The sequence below is a fragment of the Colletes gigas genome, unplaced genomic scaffold (assembly GCF_013123115.1).
Source record: "Colletes gigas isolate AHSC1104 unplaced genomic scaffold, ASM1312311v1 Colletes_gigas_Sc00005, whole genome shotgun sequence".
Taxonomy (NCBI): domain Eukaryota; kingdom Metazoa; phylum Arthropoda; class Insecta; order Hymenoptera; family Colletidae; genus Colletes; species Colletes gigas.
The window spans coordinates 5,245-23,214 of record NW_025106634.1 but is presented as its reverse complement, the minus strand read 5'-3'; the positions used below and the strand labels follow the sequence as shown (position 1 = coordinate 23,214).

At 42.4% G+C, this 17,970-nt stretch overlaps 1 protein-coding gene across 1 annotated transcript; it reads left to right on the top strand.

Annotated features, from left to right (window-relative positions):
* Window positions 1–762: 762 nt before the first annotated feature.
* Window positions 763–16,233, top strand: LOC122395481 (heat shock cognate 71 kDa protein-like; the record flags this gene model as incomplete). The annotated part of the gene is made up of 8 exons (XM_043393103.1): window positions 763–772; window positions 8,107–8,301; window positions 9,196–9,314; window positions 10,137–10,466; window positions 10,846–11,244; window positions 12,724–13,095; window positions 14,251–14,630; window positions 16,203–16,233. Coding segments are annotated over exons 1-8 (1,836 nt in total), but the record flags the coding sequence as incomplete, so codon positions are not given.
* Between the last annotated feature and the right edge of the window lie 1,737 nt (window positions 16,234–17,970).

The following is a 17,970-nucleotide window of genomic DNA, read 5'->3' as shown; positions in this document are numbered from 1 at the left end:
CCAGTAGAAAAATTTGAATTAGTAGTAAAAATTTGAAGTGCTGTAAACGTATCTTTCATTTTCAACGGACCTACTTCGTAACTATGAGTAATAAAGTACGCTTCTACGAAACCGGAAGAATATTTGTTTCTTTGGTTCTTTGCCACGTTGAACATTAACCGAAGAATTCGTCATGATTTACATCTTGGCATGTCACGCAAAAACTAACCCCCGCTCGACAGACATTTCATATTGCAACGTACTGTAAAATAGTTTACGGACTCGTGTAATACATCATACAGGTAAAAAGTCGCCACGGTAACCATCGGTCACGAGTGACACGGTCTCCGTCGCGAACAGAGTTGTAAAAATACATTTACTTATCGATTATATGAACATTAACTCTGCAGTGGTCGCGTGACATTTAGTGACACAATTAGTCGCGCGGATGAAAATACTCAATCACTCGGGTCTCAAATATCCATTTTACAGACACGTGTTCCGTGATATGGATACACGATCTCATCTTTCCCCTCCAAAAGACTTCGCGCTTACTTTTGATGTTACATTTGATGGTAGTAGATAAAAACAGAACGACTCGGAAAGAGGCTCGATAGAAACTTTGCACCCGCTGTTAAAATTACTCTCAGTGGCCTGAATCTTCCAACCTGAGAGACTAAAAAGGTTAATTTAAGTTTTGATATGTTCATCTTCAAACCACTTTCGTACTCGTCTGAAGTTGCCCTAAAATGTAACTTAATATCTGTCAATTAAAATTCTGATATGTCCAAACGTGTGCGTCTACAGTTTACTCGTATTTGTACAATGGTGATTCACTATAAATGAAAAGAAACTTGTTTTTCTTATTTACGTCGGATGACAAGTTTTCTTTTTAATTTATATTTATTAATTTATTTCTTTTTAATTACAGAAAAGGAAAGGAGGGAAGTCATTCGAGGAATGTATATATGTATAGCAACCGAGGGGTCGGTCGAGCGGTTGTGAGAACGCGACCCCTCTGGAGGCGAGCATGGGAGGCGACGCCACAATCTCAATGTATGAAGAGATGGACTCGTACCAAAGACAACGGCTCAATTCATAAGAAACAAGTTCTTTTCCATTTATAGCGAATCACCATTATAATATATGAATACGAGTGGGATTAACTGTATCTGAAATTGCTTTCGCTTACAAGACCGAAGAAACAAACGACACAATAAAGATCGTCGTCGGGAAGAAAGGAGGAGAAACATATTATATTTTTCCCCCCCCGTACTGAAAGTTGAGTAATTCTTGTACAAGGAAGACGAAATTCATATTTGGTAAAGCGCAGGAATTCTCGCTGGCAAGATCGACAATCGTCGTTACTCGCGTAGGGTTAAATTGCGCGAGAGCGAAATCGGAGACGTTACGTGTCGGGTTTTCCGTTCCTCCGCGGATCGTGTCGTCTCATTTTCGAAGAGCTCATCCCCGTGGACTTCCCGGGCGAAGTTTACCGCGTCGAAGCCCGTTATAAAAGCCGTCGGACCGATATTCATTTTATCGCGACGCTGTCATCGGCGAATTACCACGTAAACCGACCGGCCGGCCAGCGTTCGAGTGGATATTACGTTGGATCTGCAATAACTGTAAGCGTTTCGGGATTTATATCGTTTCATCCTCGTGTAACCACCATATTGGCCGCTGCTCGAGAGCTGCTAAGCCCCTTACCATTCGCCCCGCGCCGGACAATATCCGGCTAACTTATATTCGAAATGTTGCAGCGCGCTGTTACCCTCTCTCCTTCGCCGCCATTGGCCGTGCTCTGCTCGCGAGCCCCGCGGGCTCTGCCGATGCACTGAAAATATTATAACCGGTTCCCACTTTTCTCTCATTCAATATCAGACTCGTTATTTATGACGTCTATTATCCGGCGAGAAATACGACAGAAGCCACCGCTCGTCGCGGCAGATTACGAGCCTCGTGAAGCCGATTCGCGTCGCGCGCGCGTTTCGACGACCGTACGCGCCGTATCCCGGGAGAATACAACAAATAATAATCTCTGTTTAGAAAGAAAGACCGAAGAGAAAACGTCCTTACGATCAAATATATCTTGGAGCCGAGAGAAGTCGTTTGATCACCTCTCTTCTGCGACTCGAAATTACGAGACAATCCGAGTTTTACCCTCTTGGCGTGGTGGTTGCAAAGAGGTACAAAACATGAGAGTTTCATTTAGAAAGGAAGACTTAAAATATATTTTTGTACCTCGAATAATATTCAATTTTGTGAATTTACAAAAAAATACGAAGTTGTGAAATGCTAAAACTTGACGTTCCCCCTTTTTCCTGTGGGCCCTTCGTATACTATAGTTAATGCGCTGAAATTGTGTGCTTCTTCGAGACGCTATAAAAGCGAACGTTAACCAGAAGATGTTAGTACTTTTTCTACTCTTTAATTACAGATGTGCAGTCCCAGGGACGGCACTATTATTTCTTTCTCGCAGTCCTTCGAGTCATTTAACTTTAACGAGCTGTACTTTTCAGTACCTTCCTAAATCCCGGTCGGCTTTCTGTATGTAAAGTAAGCACTCCTTGCAACGACGTTTTTCGTGTAATTTTCATACACGGCGGTCCCTGGGAAAGCACGACTTCATTAACCTCTGTAATTTTCGAGTGCGCGCATATACAATACGCTGGACGCTTCTTGCGATAAAACGCTCGCTGGACCGAATACTTCTTTGCATTCCATCGTGTAGTAAATTATTTATATATTCCGGCGAAATAACCGTAAATAATTCTGACTTGTACATACGTGTTCAAAATATTCATACGGTGATATTGGATGAATTCAACATTTTCCCCGAACCTATACGAAAAAACTGTAGTGCGCGGTAAATGATTTTTCTAATATGAAACTCGTGTTAACGAAAAGAGGAAGACGAGTTAATTGAGTTGTAAGTACGCAGGGCAAAGCTACGAACGTATGGAAGTAACGAAAAGCGATTGCAAGTAAACTCAGTTTGCTTGTGTTTTAATTGCAGAGTGTCAGGTGAGATCATCGACTAGGAGAAAACTATCTACTTAATCTATCCAGTGAAAACATAATTCATAATATTACTTGCTCGAGGCGACGCAGAATACGTTAAGTACGCAAAACACGATGTGGACTCTTTCACCGATCTTAGATCCAATCGAAAGATATCTTCCAGACTGTGTTATGCCTTAAGCATGATAGTGGTTTGGTGTTAACAGTGTAGGGGATATACGTAGTGAAAGTGAAAGGAATATCGCGAAATGAACAATATTTGAACATTTCAAAAGAGAACGCTATTTCATCAGGGTAGAGGCTTGGTGGAAATAATTTTGCGTTCGCGCAGAACAATGATCCAAGACAATGTGTATGAACTGTTTGAACCAACTAGAACACAGTACCTAAAAGAAGTCCAAAAATTTTAGTTTATCTGAATTTTCTAGGAGTCGAGATATTTAGGGAGGGAAGCGTAGAACTGGAAGAATGTGGAAGATGAGAACGAGGCTAAATTCGAAGCAGGTGATCGCGATATTCCGCTCGATCTGCGGGGGAAAATCGCGATTCCTTTCGGGAAGCAACGCGACCAGGATGGCGAGAACGGTAGTTAGGGTGAAAAGGGCCGACGGAACGGTCGTTGAATCGCGGCCAGATCGGGTGGGGTAGCCGAGTTTCAGAGACGACTGCTTTTCGGTCGTCTGCCAGAGCTTTTCGACGCTGGCTGTCTTCCTCCTCCACTTTCCAGCTAGCGTTTTCGCCCGTTCCTTCGTCCTCCGCCTCCTCGTTGCAACTATTCCCGCAACCCTCTCCTCTACACGAGAGGGCTTCATCCCTTTTGTCGCTTCTGTCCGCCTCCTAACGAAACGATAAATTTCCTGGCTTTAAATCCCGGTCGCGGCGCAACCACGACCACGACCACAACCATGATCACGGCCGCGGCCATCGAACATTTCTATAATACGCCGTGCGTGTACACGCCTCGGGTACGACTTGTACCGACTTCGCGTGCCCTTGTTTACCAGCCTGACGACATATTTATGAGGTTTGCCAACCATCCCCCTCCCCGATCCAATCTCGATATTCGCATCACCTTCCCCTTCTCGCGCTCGCACCCCTGCTTTTACTATGTACTTTCCTTCCAACCCGTTTTTACTTCCCCCATGTAACTTGTCCCTATTCCACGAAGAACCCCCCCCCCCCTCCCCCTTGTACTTTTGCACGCAGATTTTCATGCCATCCGTGACTTAAGGTCCATGGTCGATCGGTGCTGTAGTTCTACACGGTGTACAAGGAAAATCGAGTAATCCGATTACTCGACCCCGATTCGATCCCTTCGGAGAGATTCTGTTTCTCTAAGGCTGCGGTCGTGGCACGTAATAGCGTTAACTTTGGTCGGGATTAATATAAAATGGATATCGAACAATTAATTCAACTCTTTTCAGTTTTTAGTCACCTCTGAAGCTACAACTATATTTCAATCTATGACTCTTAACAAGAAAGGAAGAGTTATTGAAAAACTGCAAGATGTCCCATTTAAATCGACACTGTTGATGATAAAAGATATTTTGAAAGTTTCTCTTTACCAAAGGATGCCGTGAGAAGGTAAAATTTGTAAACCAATGATTTACCCAATATTACTCTATCAAGTGCGATTTACACGAATAGGGGGTTTTCTAATAAATAGAATTGCTCGTCGATATGCATAATGCAGATAGATCAGTGAAATCCGTTATTACGTGTTGCTACGATTAAACGTACAATCGCTCTAAATCACTCGTACTTGCTCTGTAATCGCGGCCTAAGCTTTATATCCCGGAATGGTTGCAACCCACAGTCGGTTCGGCTTGACAACCATTCCCAACCATGGTCGTGCACAAAACAGAATTCGAAATACAGACGCGAGAGTGAAACCAATTTCTGGTAACTGAAGTGGTAACAGAATTGGCCTACGAAATCATTGGATCAGGATTTAAACAGTTCTGTTTGCCAGACCAGGCAACCCCAATTGACCTTTCCAAAATTCGTCGACGAATTCTTTTGTGCAAAATCGAATATTAAATTCGCCGCTCGCGTTGTGTTTTTGCGAATTCGAGAAAGGATTGGTGAATTAATGCGTTACGTTCTGCGTTCGTGCCTGCCCTTAAAGATAAATTTATCGAGCACCGTCTCGTTAGGGGGCTCCTCCTCGACGACGTGGACCACGTTGGGGCGGATCTCCTTCGTATATACAGGTGCTCCTGTTCCAGACCCGATAAGAAGACACGTCGTTGAATTAATTCCGACCAGCGGTAATTGGCTAGCTAAGTTTTTCGGCTCACACACGATCCCGCTAAAAATACATTCGTTCTAATCGTGCGTTCGAGTCTAGATTAATCTCACGACCGATATCGTTCGATTCTTGTGAATTTATTTTTTAATTTCTTGCATTTCTAACTAATGTATGGATTTAAATTTCAATTACACTTGAAGAAGACATTTTTGACTGAATTATTCTCGAAAGTTTGATTTATTTTAATTCATTTTGGAAGAAGAATGAATTGAATATATTCAAGATATCTACGCGTAACAGAATTTTATAGGAAGATAAGGAAAAACAGGAGATCTCGTTCCGTATCTGACAAATATTTCTCTCCTCGGAGGGTCAATGAGGTCCACAAGGGCGCGCGGAAACTCTTTTCGACCGGCGTTCCAGTTCACGGTTATCGATCATCCTCGCAGGAAAACCGACGTCGTCCGGGACGGAAAGTTTATTATGGAACCATAAATGGGATAGGCCGTATCAGCGCGTCCCTTTGTGCGCGTCACGCCAGGAATGGACTATCATCAGCGGTGGAACGATTCGTAATCCCGGTCACGAACGCCGGCGTTCCTTCCCTGACGGAGGGGAATCGACGCGATGCGATCGATCGCTCCGCGCGAAATTTACAAACGACACCGCTCGATCTTCCTGATCGCCGCGGGCCCATTCCACGCGAAATCGATCGCTTTTTGCGGTCGATAATAATCCAAGTGCCTACTACGCAAATTTTAACTATCTCTTAAGAAAACTATATACAGGGTGTTCGGCCACCCCTGGGAAAAATTCTAATGGGAGATTCTAGAGGTCTAAAGAAGACGAAAATAAAGAATACTAATTTGTTGATGGAAGTTTCATTAAAAAGTTATTAACGTTCAAAGTTCCGCCCGAACTGAATTTTTTTCTCGAAAGTGGGTAGGATTTCGAGGGTGTGTCTATTCACCAAAAATACTTGCAATTGACCCCTGTAACTAAATATAATTTTTTTAGTATGATCTGAAATTTTTTAATTTCGTCTCAAAATTTCAGTACCTACTCGAATTTTTTTCTCGAAAGTGGGTAGGAATTCAAGGTTATGTGTATTCACCAAAAATGATTGTAATTGAGCCCCGCAACCAAAAATAATTTTTTCAGAATGATTTGAAATTTTTTAATTTAATTTTTAATGAAGCCTTAATCAAGAACTTGATACTCTTGATTTTCGTCTTATTTTGGTCTCTAGAATCTCTCATTAAAATTTTTACCAGGGGTGGTCGAACGCCCTGTATATATTCATATTAAGGTACAAAATTTTCTTAAGAGAGAGTTAAACTTTGCACAGTAGGCACTTGGATATATGTCATCAAATTAACCGTTGATTTACGATAATACAACTCCAATTAATATAAATTAAATTTATTAGTTTTATATTGGTAATATCTATTATATAAATATTTAGAAATTTAAAAACGCAACGTCTTGTACTTGTCAAATAAATCCGAAACCAGTAAAATACTGACTCGAATCTCCGCAATTTTGCGCACACTACATCATATTCCAATTTCGATGGAATCATCGACGTCGACAGCGAAACGTGATCGATTTGGCGTAGAATGACCCCGCTGTAATTGCACGATGATCAAACGACGAGCGGAAACATCGCTTCAGACTGGGACAGAGTTGGCAAACGGCACGGGAAGCATCTCGGAAACCGGCGAGATTACGTCTTTCCTTCAGCGGTATTTCTTTGTCGCGCATAAAACCAGCGCACTCGTAGAAACACGTTTCCTTAATTTATGTCACGTCGCAGTCTGTGTAACATCCGATTCTCTGTTTTCTTTTCCTCCGCCATGCTGATTGTTTTTTAAACGAAACGAAATTCGTTCTGCTTTCTGTACTAAACAGGAATTGCATTTTCAAGATGTCTTAATGAAACTAAAATAAGCTCGCCCGGAATAAATTATACGCCTTAATTGAAGGTTCGTTAAAATTTTACACCGATCATAAAACTGTACGATTCGTTAAATTGTCGCGAGCCTCGGTTAAACACCGAGTTCAATGCACGATAAATATGTTACGCTTAATTATTTCAAGTATCCATTCGGAACATTTGAGAAATTACTTCTTACGTAATAGCGAAACGTTTAAACATCTTGAGCGAATTCTATGCGAAAGCTTGTGATTGAAACGAAATGGACTCTTTATTCAGCCTTAAACCAAGCAGAAGAAGATTAAATTTAAATTTAAATCTCTCTTAGAGTAGATTTGGGTTTGATTTTATCTTTAATGGTTTTTTAATTTTTCATTTCCTTTGGTTATTCAAACTTCAGTCGAAACGGCCGAATTAAATTTAAATTTAAATTTAATTTTCTCCCGCTTTTTGTTAAGATTGAATAAACGGTACATCTTAAATTAAGAAATTTGAAATAATTCGTGAAATATTTACTTTTCAACCTATATCCGAATTGATAATTGTACTTCGACTCGTATTCATACACGATAATGGTGATTCACTCTAAATAAAAGAACTTCATCTGTTTATTGCACGTTCCAGGTTAACTAAAGATTTACTAAACCGTTGCTTGCTTTTACATAGAATATACCCGCCATTCGCTATTCGAAGTTTCCCTGTAGCATATTTTCAATCGTCAAATTTCGACAAAACAGTAGCTAAGACCGCCTGAATTTCGCCTCCTTGTATATTTATGATTTCTGTCGTAATTTAGCGCAATCGCGCGCGGCGCTGAAAGGAAGAAGACAATAGCCGAGACGCGACGGTCGAAACAGTCGAGCCAGTCTCGTTTCCCGTCTTGGCTTCCGAAATTTCGTCGAATTCACAATGGCAGCAGCGGCGGTTGGCATCGACCTGGGTACGACCTACTCGTGCGTCGGGGTCTTTCAGAACGGGAAGGTCGAAATTATCGCCAACGATCAAGGGAATCGCACCATGCCGAGCTACGTTGCGTTCACAGACACTGAGAGGTTAATCGGCGATTCCGCCATGAATCAAGTAGCAATGAATCCTACCAACACGATCTTTGGTAAGCAACCACCGAGAAAATAAACGAAATACAGTATTACCTCGCTAACTGATCGAATTCTGCCCCGGATAAATGAACCGTGGTCATCCCTACAACCGTTGCTCTACTGCATCTTTATGAATCCTTCATTGGACGGAGAAGTTTCGGTAAAATAAATATACAAATCATAAAGATCTGACCTGTAGTTGCAAAGTGTTAGTTAATGCTTTAGAAACCTAATTCTACGTAACTCTTATATCAGCGTAATATAGTTGTCAATAAATATTTCAGTATTTTTAATAATAGTTATATTCTAGAACTACACAGAAAATAAGAATCTAGATGCTAGTAATATTTTATGTAATTGTGCTAAGACTGTTTTGCTATATAATTAATCATCGGTATTAGAGGTGATTCGTGATCAGTTAGCGAGGCGATACGTTGCAACTTTGAAGAGAAGAGAAAATCACGAAACGCCCGACGACTCGTTAACGATACGTGCACACGAAGTAGAAAACCGAGCGTTCTGGAATTGAATTCCCGATAACCGCGGCGAGGTCCGGCGATTTGGCAGCGTGGCTAGGATTACAAGAATCACGATCGTTTCCGGGCTTCCGACGGAGTTGCTGGCCCGCGAAAAGCAACGGTACCGGAAGCCGCTGTAAAGTTGTGAATGCTCTCGTTTCGTCGCTGCCAAATCGACTCACCGCTTCGGAATCCGCAGTTGCTAGCGGACGAGGCCGGAATGCGCTCGCTCGCCGAGGCAACTCGCTCGTTTACGATGTTAAGAACGTAACAGCGATCGTTCTTTCCTCGATCCGTTCGCGTCCGCGGCCAATTACGCGATCGCTGCCAGCATTCGGTATCGACCGGGTATCGACTGGCGAACGGGCCTAAATGAAATCGTTCCGACAGATGCGAAGAGACTGATTGGCAGACGCTACGATGATCCATCAGTCCACTCCGACATGAAACATTGGCCGTTCGTCGTTGTTAATGACGCTGGAAGGCCGAAAATTCGCGTCCAGTACAAAGTAAGTTCGTTTGGTTAACGGCTGCCGATGCACGACGGCATAAACTTTGACATTTTGACGGAAAATGTAATTACAGTTGCTAGCGTGGAATATTTCGTTTGGCTTTGTCGCGTAGAAATGTCGTTGTTTTCGACAGGACGATAGAACGCCTAAGCACCCAGGTTCGTTTAGAGAGAGCAAGTGTTGCGATTGGCAAAACTCGTTTCTCATGGTCACATTTTTCGAGGCTTCGAGCTTTCTATAATTCGGACGACGTATCCTTATTACCGCAGCGAGAAGAAATCAAATTGATAATTAAATATTGGGGAATAAAAATTGCACGGCATCAAATTACTTCGAAGTTTTAAAGCTTTTAAAAACGTGATCTCAGAAAACATAGCTCGAATAGCCACCGTCCTATCTCGGAATTGGGTAAATTTTATTCACAAATAAAGAATAAAATATTTTAATTCGTTCGTAAACTAGCTTTTTGCGTGCGAATTTTCTCGTCTGGGTGTCGTTTGAAAAACAGGTCCGTTAATGGATTTCAGTTTGCGAACGAAACGAGACGGAAGTTAATTTACGAATATGTCTAAAATTTTTATGCGTTATTCAAGAGGGAAATTTGTTACGACGCCGACGTCTCCGCAATTATTGCCAGGAAGCTAAGTCGTTGGAACGAGATTTCAGAGGAAAATCGTTTTTCCATCGTCGAGAAAACAATTTCGGCAACCGCTGCCGAGCGGCAGCCTTTAGTGGGCTAACAAATGAAAAAGGAAACAGCTGTTTACCGGGGCTTTGTGCCGGTTTTTTAGTCAATTTTCCGTCGCGCGTTGCTTTCAGGGCGAGGCGAAATCTTTCTTTCCCGAGGAGATCTCGTCGATGGTTTTGACGAAAATGAAGGAAACGGCGGAAGCTTATTTAGGGAAGACCATCACGAACGCCGTGATTACGGTACCAGCGTACTTCAACGACTCTCAGCGTCAGGCTACCAAGGACGCTGGCACTATCTCCGGCTTGAATGTCCTGAGGATCATTAACGAGCCGACTGCCGCGGCTATTGCTTACGGCCTCGACAAAAAGGGACGCGGTGAAAGGAACGTTCTGATCTTCGATCTCGGCGGCGGTACTTTCGACGTATCGATACTGACTATCAACGATGGCATATTCGAGGTGAGTCTGTGTAAATCGTTCGCCGTTCCTCTTTTCTGCGCGTCGGATTCTATCGAGATGGAGCTACCTGTCGCTCGCCAGGAATCGTCCATTTTTTAAAAGAGATACACCACGATAAAAACAATATTTATAAAGCCTGATACTATATCAAAACGCAACGAAGACATCCAATGGAATTAACAACTTTAAAAATCCATTAGAATCCACGAAAAGTTGAGACTTGTTATTCATAATTTGCAAGGAACTAGAAAAGTTTTCAGAAAACGACGAGTGGTTCAATAGCTTCGAGCGACAGTGTATCTACTCGGGGAACAAACAGACGCGAAGGAGGGCCTTTTACGCTCGTTTCCACGTTTGCTCGTCACTCTATCGTCCTCAGGTTAAGGCAACAGCCGGTGACACCCACCTGGGAGGCGAGGACTTCGACAGTCGTATGGTGACACACTTCGCGGAAGAGTTCTCGAAAAAGTTCAAGAAAGACCTGACGAAGAACAAGCGGGCGGTCCGTCGGCTGCGAACGGCGTGCGAGCGCGCGAAGAGAACCCTGTCGTCGTCGACGCAGGCGAACATCGAAATCGACTCGCTCCTCGAAGGGATCGACTTTTACACGTCGATCACCCGCGCCCGTTTCGAGGAGCTGAACCAAGATCTCTTCAAGAACACATTGCAGCCTGTCGAGGAGGCTCTGCGCGACGCCAAGATGGAGAAATCGCAGATACACGAAATAGTGCTCGTCGGAGGCTCAACCAGAATCCCGCGGATACAACGGCTTCTTCAGGTTATTTTATTTGGCAGGGTGGGAAGATATTTCCGCAAGGAAAAATTTTTCTTTCGCGTGTTTGTTCGATTCGCAACGCAAACGCTACCTGGAATGGGACGTTTCTCGATTACTCGATTCTGGAATAGATTTTTAATCGAAATTACTAGATTTTCGCTTCGTTAACCCTCGAATGTACTACGAGTGTAAAAATTACAACATAACTAAAATTTAATTTTTCTTCTATGCGACAAGAACCTAAAATAAAACAAGCAACGTATTTAATATTCAAATCCGATTCAAAAATACCAAAATTTGCTTATATTCTCAACAATTGCTTTACCATACTTTAAACAGTCTTTTTTTTTTGTATAATTAAAAAAAGAAAAATCTGGTTGTTTAGGTTTGATTGCCCGAGTGCATATCGTGACTCGAGAATCATAATTTCGACTCTGACAAACGAAGATACAATGCTGGGTCTCGAATGACCCAACATCCGTTTGTTCGAGGGTTAAAAAGAAGTCAGTATGACGCAGACGGTAGATTCGACGATAAAACGCATTAAAATTCGATTACGTTTCCTAACGGGAACGCGCGACCCCAGCGACGAGCATTTTAAGTGGGGTTCGGAAAGCTGGACGAGGGGTACGGTCACGAACAACACCGGGGATCCCCCGAGCGAACGTTACAGAATTAATGAGCTCGATGACAAAGTCAACACTCGCGTTGTCCGACCCCTAGGCATAGTCACTACGTTACCGGTGCCATTAAACGCGGGACCCGTTCGAATATATTTATAGCCTTTAACGCGACGCTGGGTTTCGACTTTTATCTTTCACAGCAATAATAGTAATTGAACTAGCGTCCAGCGTCTATTGTGATAAATTATCATTAGCTTCAATTAGCGATTAACCGTCCGGCGAAACTGATTAACATTTTCGGTAGCCAAGGGACTAAATTGAATACATAATCTATGATTTGAACGAATAGAGTTTCACATTCTTAATTTCGTAAACGTTGAATGGACAATGTTTGAAAATTACTATTTTTGGTACTCGATAGAGTTCCATTTTTTCTTTACATATTTGTTTACATCATATATTTGATGTCACGTTACACCAATAGATTGTCAGACCACGAGAAATCGTTTCCATTATAACCGCAGCCCAAGGAGACAGAATAGCCTCTGGGCTCAAAGGGGCCTCCTTTCCACTAGTTATTTGTTTGCTGTCATTGTCAAGGAATTTTAACATGTTTCTCTTGGACAAGGTACATGCCACAGCGCAACAAAGCGATGAAATGTGCTACTCAATGATATAACATACCAAAGATCGTTCTTTCCCCTCATTAATACTATCCTCAAGCTTCAACGCGCGATACTAAACCTACTAATTTCGATTTAGAACGAACTATGACCGTTTTTTCCTCGGGACAATTCGAAAGAATCTACGGAATCGATGGCATCCACGGATAATCGAATTTTGTCTGCATTTTGGACAGGATTTGTTTAACGGAAAGGAGCTCAATAAATCGATAAACGCGGACGAAGCTGTGGCTTACGGCGCGGCCGTGCAGGCGGCCATATTGCAGGGTGACAATTCCGAGACGGTCCAGGACTTGCTGCTCCTGGACGTGACTCCGCTCTCCCTCGGCATAGAAACGGCTGGCGGAGTGATGACCGCTCTAATCAAACGCAATACCACGATCCCGACCAAGCAGACGCAGACTTTCACTACCTATTCGGATAATCAGTCGAGCGTTCTGATCCAGGTGTACGAGGGCGAGAGGGCGATGACCAAGGACAACAACCTCCTGGGAAAATTCGAGCTTTCTGGGATCCCGCCGGCATTTCGCGGCATACCTCAAATTGAGGTGAGGGTTTTTAGCCATTTTAGATAAATTGGCAGATAGCCGGTACGGGTTGCAACGACGCGGCGGTGTAGTATCTAAAATGCCGAATTAAGTTTGACGTGCATACGGGACAGGGTAATTTCATCTTTTTCCAGATTTCTTTACTCTGTTCCCGTGGCACGCAAAATAACTGGTTCCAAAAACATTGAATTTTCTCTTAGATTCTCCCGTCGAGACATTAGAACATTTTGTTTTAATCGACTAAAGTATTGTCAGGATACACGAAGATAGTTTCTTAACACCTTCACTACTATATCAAAACCGAATAATATTCTGCAAGATTAAAATTTTGATTTTAGACCATTATAAATTACATAACCTAAAATCTGCTTCAGTACTTGAATTCATAACCTCACTAGAATTCATGAAATCTACTCAAAATTTCCCGCAATATCTCAACTTGAAAATTAATTTTACTAGTGCCTTATATAGATGACATGGCGGTCAAAGTGTTAAAAGAAATCGTTTACTCCCACAAAAGCTTTCTCCAGTTAACGACCTTTCAAGACATTAGAAATTCAGTACAATTCGCGGACAAAGTAACGATGATCGATCTACTCTAAGCGTCGCGATCGTTCCATAAAGACGCTCGAACATCCGGATCTTTCAATACCGGTACTTCGAACTCCCTGAAACCGTCTCACCGAAATGACCGAACCACTTCAATGATTACCGATCAGCAATTAAACGAGAAAGGGTAGGGGTTGTCCTGTTGGCCGGAGGCTGAGGCCGCTAATAAACGTTCCGTGGAACCGGGGAGGCCAGAGATAAGAAAACAATTCCGGTGAGGAATAGGCCTGGAGCGGTCGGTACCGAGACGCGATGGTCGCAGCGGAGAAGGAAATCCTTGCCAGAGATATATACATATATATAGGTCCCGTGGAAAGGGTGAGGGCAAGGGCTGCGGCTGGACAGGGTGAAAAGATCCTCTCGTGTCTCGAGATTCCTTTTCTTGCCTGTTGCCATCGGCGTACGAGCCCGACGGGACTCTATTGGAATTGTCAGGCCGTCCGGATAAGCATCGGGGAACGGAAGCCAGACGGGGAAGCGGAACGAAACGAAGCAGAGGGAAAGGCTCTTTCGCGTTTCTCCTTTTCGTCTGCTTTTCCGCCCTAGGTGACCTTCGACATCGACGCCAACGGTATCCTAAACGTCTCAGCGATCGAGAAGTCGACGTACAAGGAGAACAAGATTACGATAACCAACGACAAGGGTCGTCTCAGCAAGGAGGACATAGAACGGATGGTGCACGAGGCGGAAAGATACCACACGGAGGACGAGTCGCAGAGAGACAGGATCGTGGCGAAGAACAACCTCGAGTCCTATTGCTACAATATGAAGAACGCCGTAGAGGAAGAGAAGATCAAGAAGCAGATCACGGAAAACGACCGGAAACGCATCGCCGATAAGTGCAACCACATCATTAAATGGATGGACAGCAACGAGACTGCTACGAAAGAGGAGTACGTTGCTCAGTTGAAAGAAGCCGAAAAGGTATATTTCTTTTTCCATCGTTTTACTGAATTAATACTTAACATCGAGTGTCATTCTGCACCGAAGTGCTCAGGAGCACCCGAAAGCATATATATGTATATTCTTTGGCTTAAAGGCTTGTTCTACTTTCCGTCATACACGAGAAAAAATTTGGTATGCTTCTGATACGGAGGGGTTAGAGTTGTCTGGACCAAACTTTCGAATTTGAATGTCCAATACTTGTTGTGAAATGTTTTTATAAAAGGGAAATGTGTACTAACTCCTTCTGGGAGTGGACACGCAGCGCCACTGAGATTGAACTGTGTCGAGAATCGATTCAAGTTGTAGGTCGGTTACCTTCAGCTAAAATCACCTCCGAATTTTCAGGTCGGTATTGCAGTCAGATTCGGCCGCGAAAGTCCATACGGTGAAAGGTCTATTCATATATCTCGTCTGTGCTTACACCTTATGGGCATTCATGGCCCCAAATTGACTGCCACACCGACCTAAAAATAGCAAAGGATTTTAGCGCCCTCTTCACATGGATAGCGGTCACATGAGAAATTCAGTGAATAGTTTCTCAACTGACCCCCATGCACGAAAAGAGGGCACTACAATCACAAATTTCCGGTCGGTATGGCAGTCAGATTGGGTCACAAAACACCATAAGGTTCTGTGCTTCTTTAGGTTAAAAAACAAGAGAAAACCATTAATTTCGTTTTTTACCATAACAAGCGCTGCGATCGATTTCCATAGCCCGTTGGTAAAACATTGCGCTTACTATGATAAGAAAAGAAATTACAGGAATTCTTTTTTTTCTTCACGGGCTGAAAAGCTCTATTGTCCGAATTGGAGTATCAATCGATTAATTTCATTGAAGTAATTAATCGATCAATGGATGCGATTGAAAATTTAGTTGTCAGAAGTAAATTACGATTAAGAGTAGTCGATTAATGGAATTATAAATAGTAATGGAAACTATAACGCTGTCATATATAAGAATTAAAACTAAATATGGTGAGAAATACGATTTGAAAAACAATCGACGTATTGATTGCATTGCATCTGATGAAGAAGCAGAAGAAGAATATTCGTTAACAAGTAGTTACCATGATCAGGTACAGCCGTCCCACGCTGCTGAGAATGCAGCTGCTTCGTGATTCCTGTTGATGAAGCTGCTTCGTGATTCTTGGGCCCTACCCTGAAAAGCGAACGCGAAAAAATAATCGCAACACTAAAAACAATAGCGATCTAATTCATGTCAATTCCAACTCGTAATGTTACTGCAAACCGAGATTAATGTTTACAGGTAACGCTACTCTGAAAGAAAACGCGAAAATATTCATTGTTCGCAACGCTAAAAGTAATCGCGATAAGTTTGAATTATTCGCAACGCTACCATGAAATCAAACACGATCGTTCGTATTTCGCAACACTAATGCAAACCGCGACTTGTCCAAAAACACTGGCCGTTCTGGTACCAAGTACCATCTGAAAATCTACAATTACTACGACTACAAACGAATACAGTGACAAAGTAGTAACATAGAATGATTTTCCATCCTCATCCGAAGATGAAAATGAAAAACCATTTGTTGCAGCCCACTCTTGAGACAGTTTGTCAGGGCCTCTTCGACTCATCGAGTCTTTTCTTTCTTCGGCAGTCCTGCCGAAGCCTGAAACTTAAGCCTAGACTCGAGATTCCGTGCAATACACAGCCGGGTGTGGAGAAACTCGAGCGGGACGAGCGTTTCGAGAAACCTTCCGCGACAGAGAACGCGACCGCGAAGAGCGACTTTAAAGTCACGCGATTCGAAGAATCGAAAGTAAAACCAAAACAAACGATAGCATCAGTTTGGATCGGTTAACGTTTCAACTCTCCAAATCGAACTACAGGAACAGGTCTGCCACGGAAATAATATCTGTGATAGCCCTATAATCCTGACCCTACCTACTTAGGTCTAAACACACACACCAGAAAGTAAGCTACCTACCTACCTAATCCCATATTTAAAAAATAGCAAAACGCATTCTCGCAAACAAGCACTCCACGGTTCTCACACATAATGTCCGGGCGCGGCCTAAACTAGGGAGGAAGCCCCGGGGTTCCTCCGACACTCGGACATTGCAAACATTCACACTCTAAGGTACGTACCAATTTCCTGAAATCGGCTGACAAAGGCTAGTGACTATTGCGTTTTAATTTTACATAGTCTGATAAAACTATTCGTTACGTCGTACATATCCGTGAACACTTCGGCAGACATTCCTTACAGATCGTCGTCGTCACATAATTCGAGGGGTCTACAATTTCTTGTACCCATCTCGAGAAAATGTCGTAAAATTCGCAAGCTAATATTATTAATTATTCAAAAATTATTTGAAAAATAAGAAATAAAAATTTAATAATTTTATTTAATTTCGTAAAAATATATTATTACAAAATACAATTTCATTTTTAAAGTATAATAAATTTTTAAACGACGCAATTTCCACGTCCTAACCACACACACACACACACATGGGGAAAGTACGTCGCGCACACTACGCGTTTTAATTTTACATTGTCTGATAAAAGATATTTTACCCGTGTTCCCATATGCTGTCGTTACGTCGTACGTGTCCGCGTGCTCTTCGACAGACATACCTTGGAGATCGTCATCGGCACATAATTCGAGGGGTCTACAATTTCTTGTACCCATCTCGAGAAAATGTCAAGTCATTGAAAAAATCCCCAAGCTAATAATATTAGCCATTTTATAATTAATCGAAAAATAAGAAATAATATGTCGTCCGTGTGCTCTTCGATAGACAATCCTTACAGGTCGTCGTCGGCACATAATTCGAGGGGTCTACAATTTCTTGTACCCATCTCGAGAAAATGTCGTCAAGTCGTAAAAATCTCAAGCCAATATTATTAATTACTCAAAAATTATTCGGAAAATAAGAAATAAAAGTTTAATAATTTTATTTGATTTGATAAAAATATATTATTACGAAATACAATTTCATTTTTGAAGTATAATAAATTTTTAAACGACGCAATTTCCACGTCCTAGCCACACACGCACACACACACACATGGGGAAAGTACGTCGTTCTTAGTACGCGTTTTAATCATACATTGATAAAAGATATTTTACCCGTGTACCCATATGCTGTCGTTACGTCGTACGTGTCCGTGTGCTCTTCGGCAGACATACCTTGGAGATCGTCATCGGCACATAATTCGAGGGGTCTACAATTTCTTGTACCCATCTCGAGAAAATGTCAAGTCGTTGAAAAAATCCCCAAGCTAATAATATTAGCCATTTTATAATTATTCGAAAAATAAGAAATAATATGTCGTCCGTGTGCTCTTCG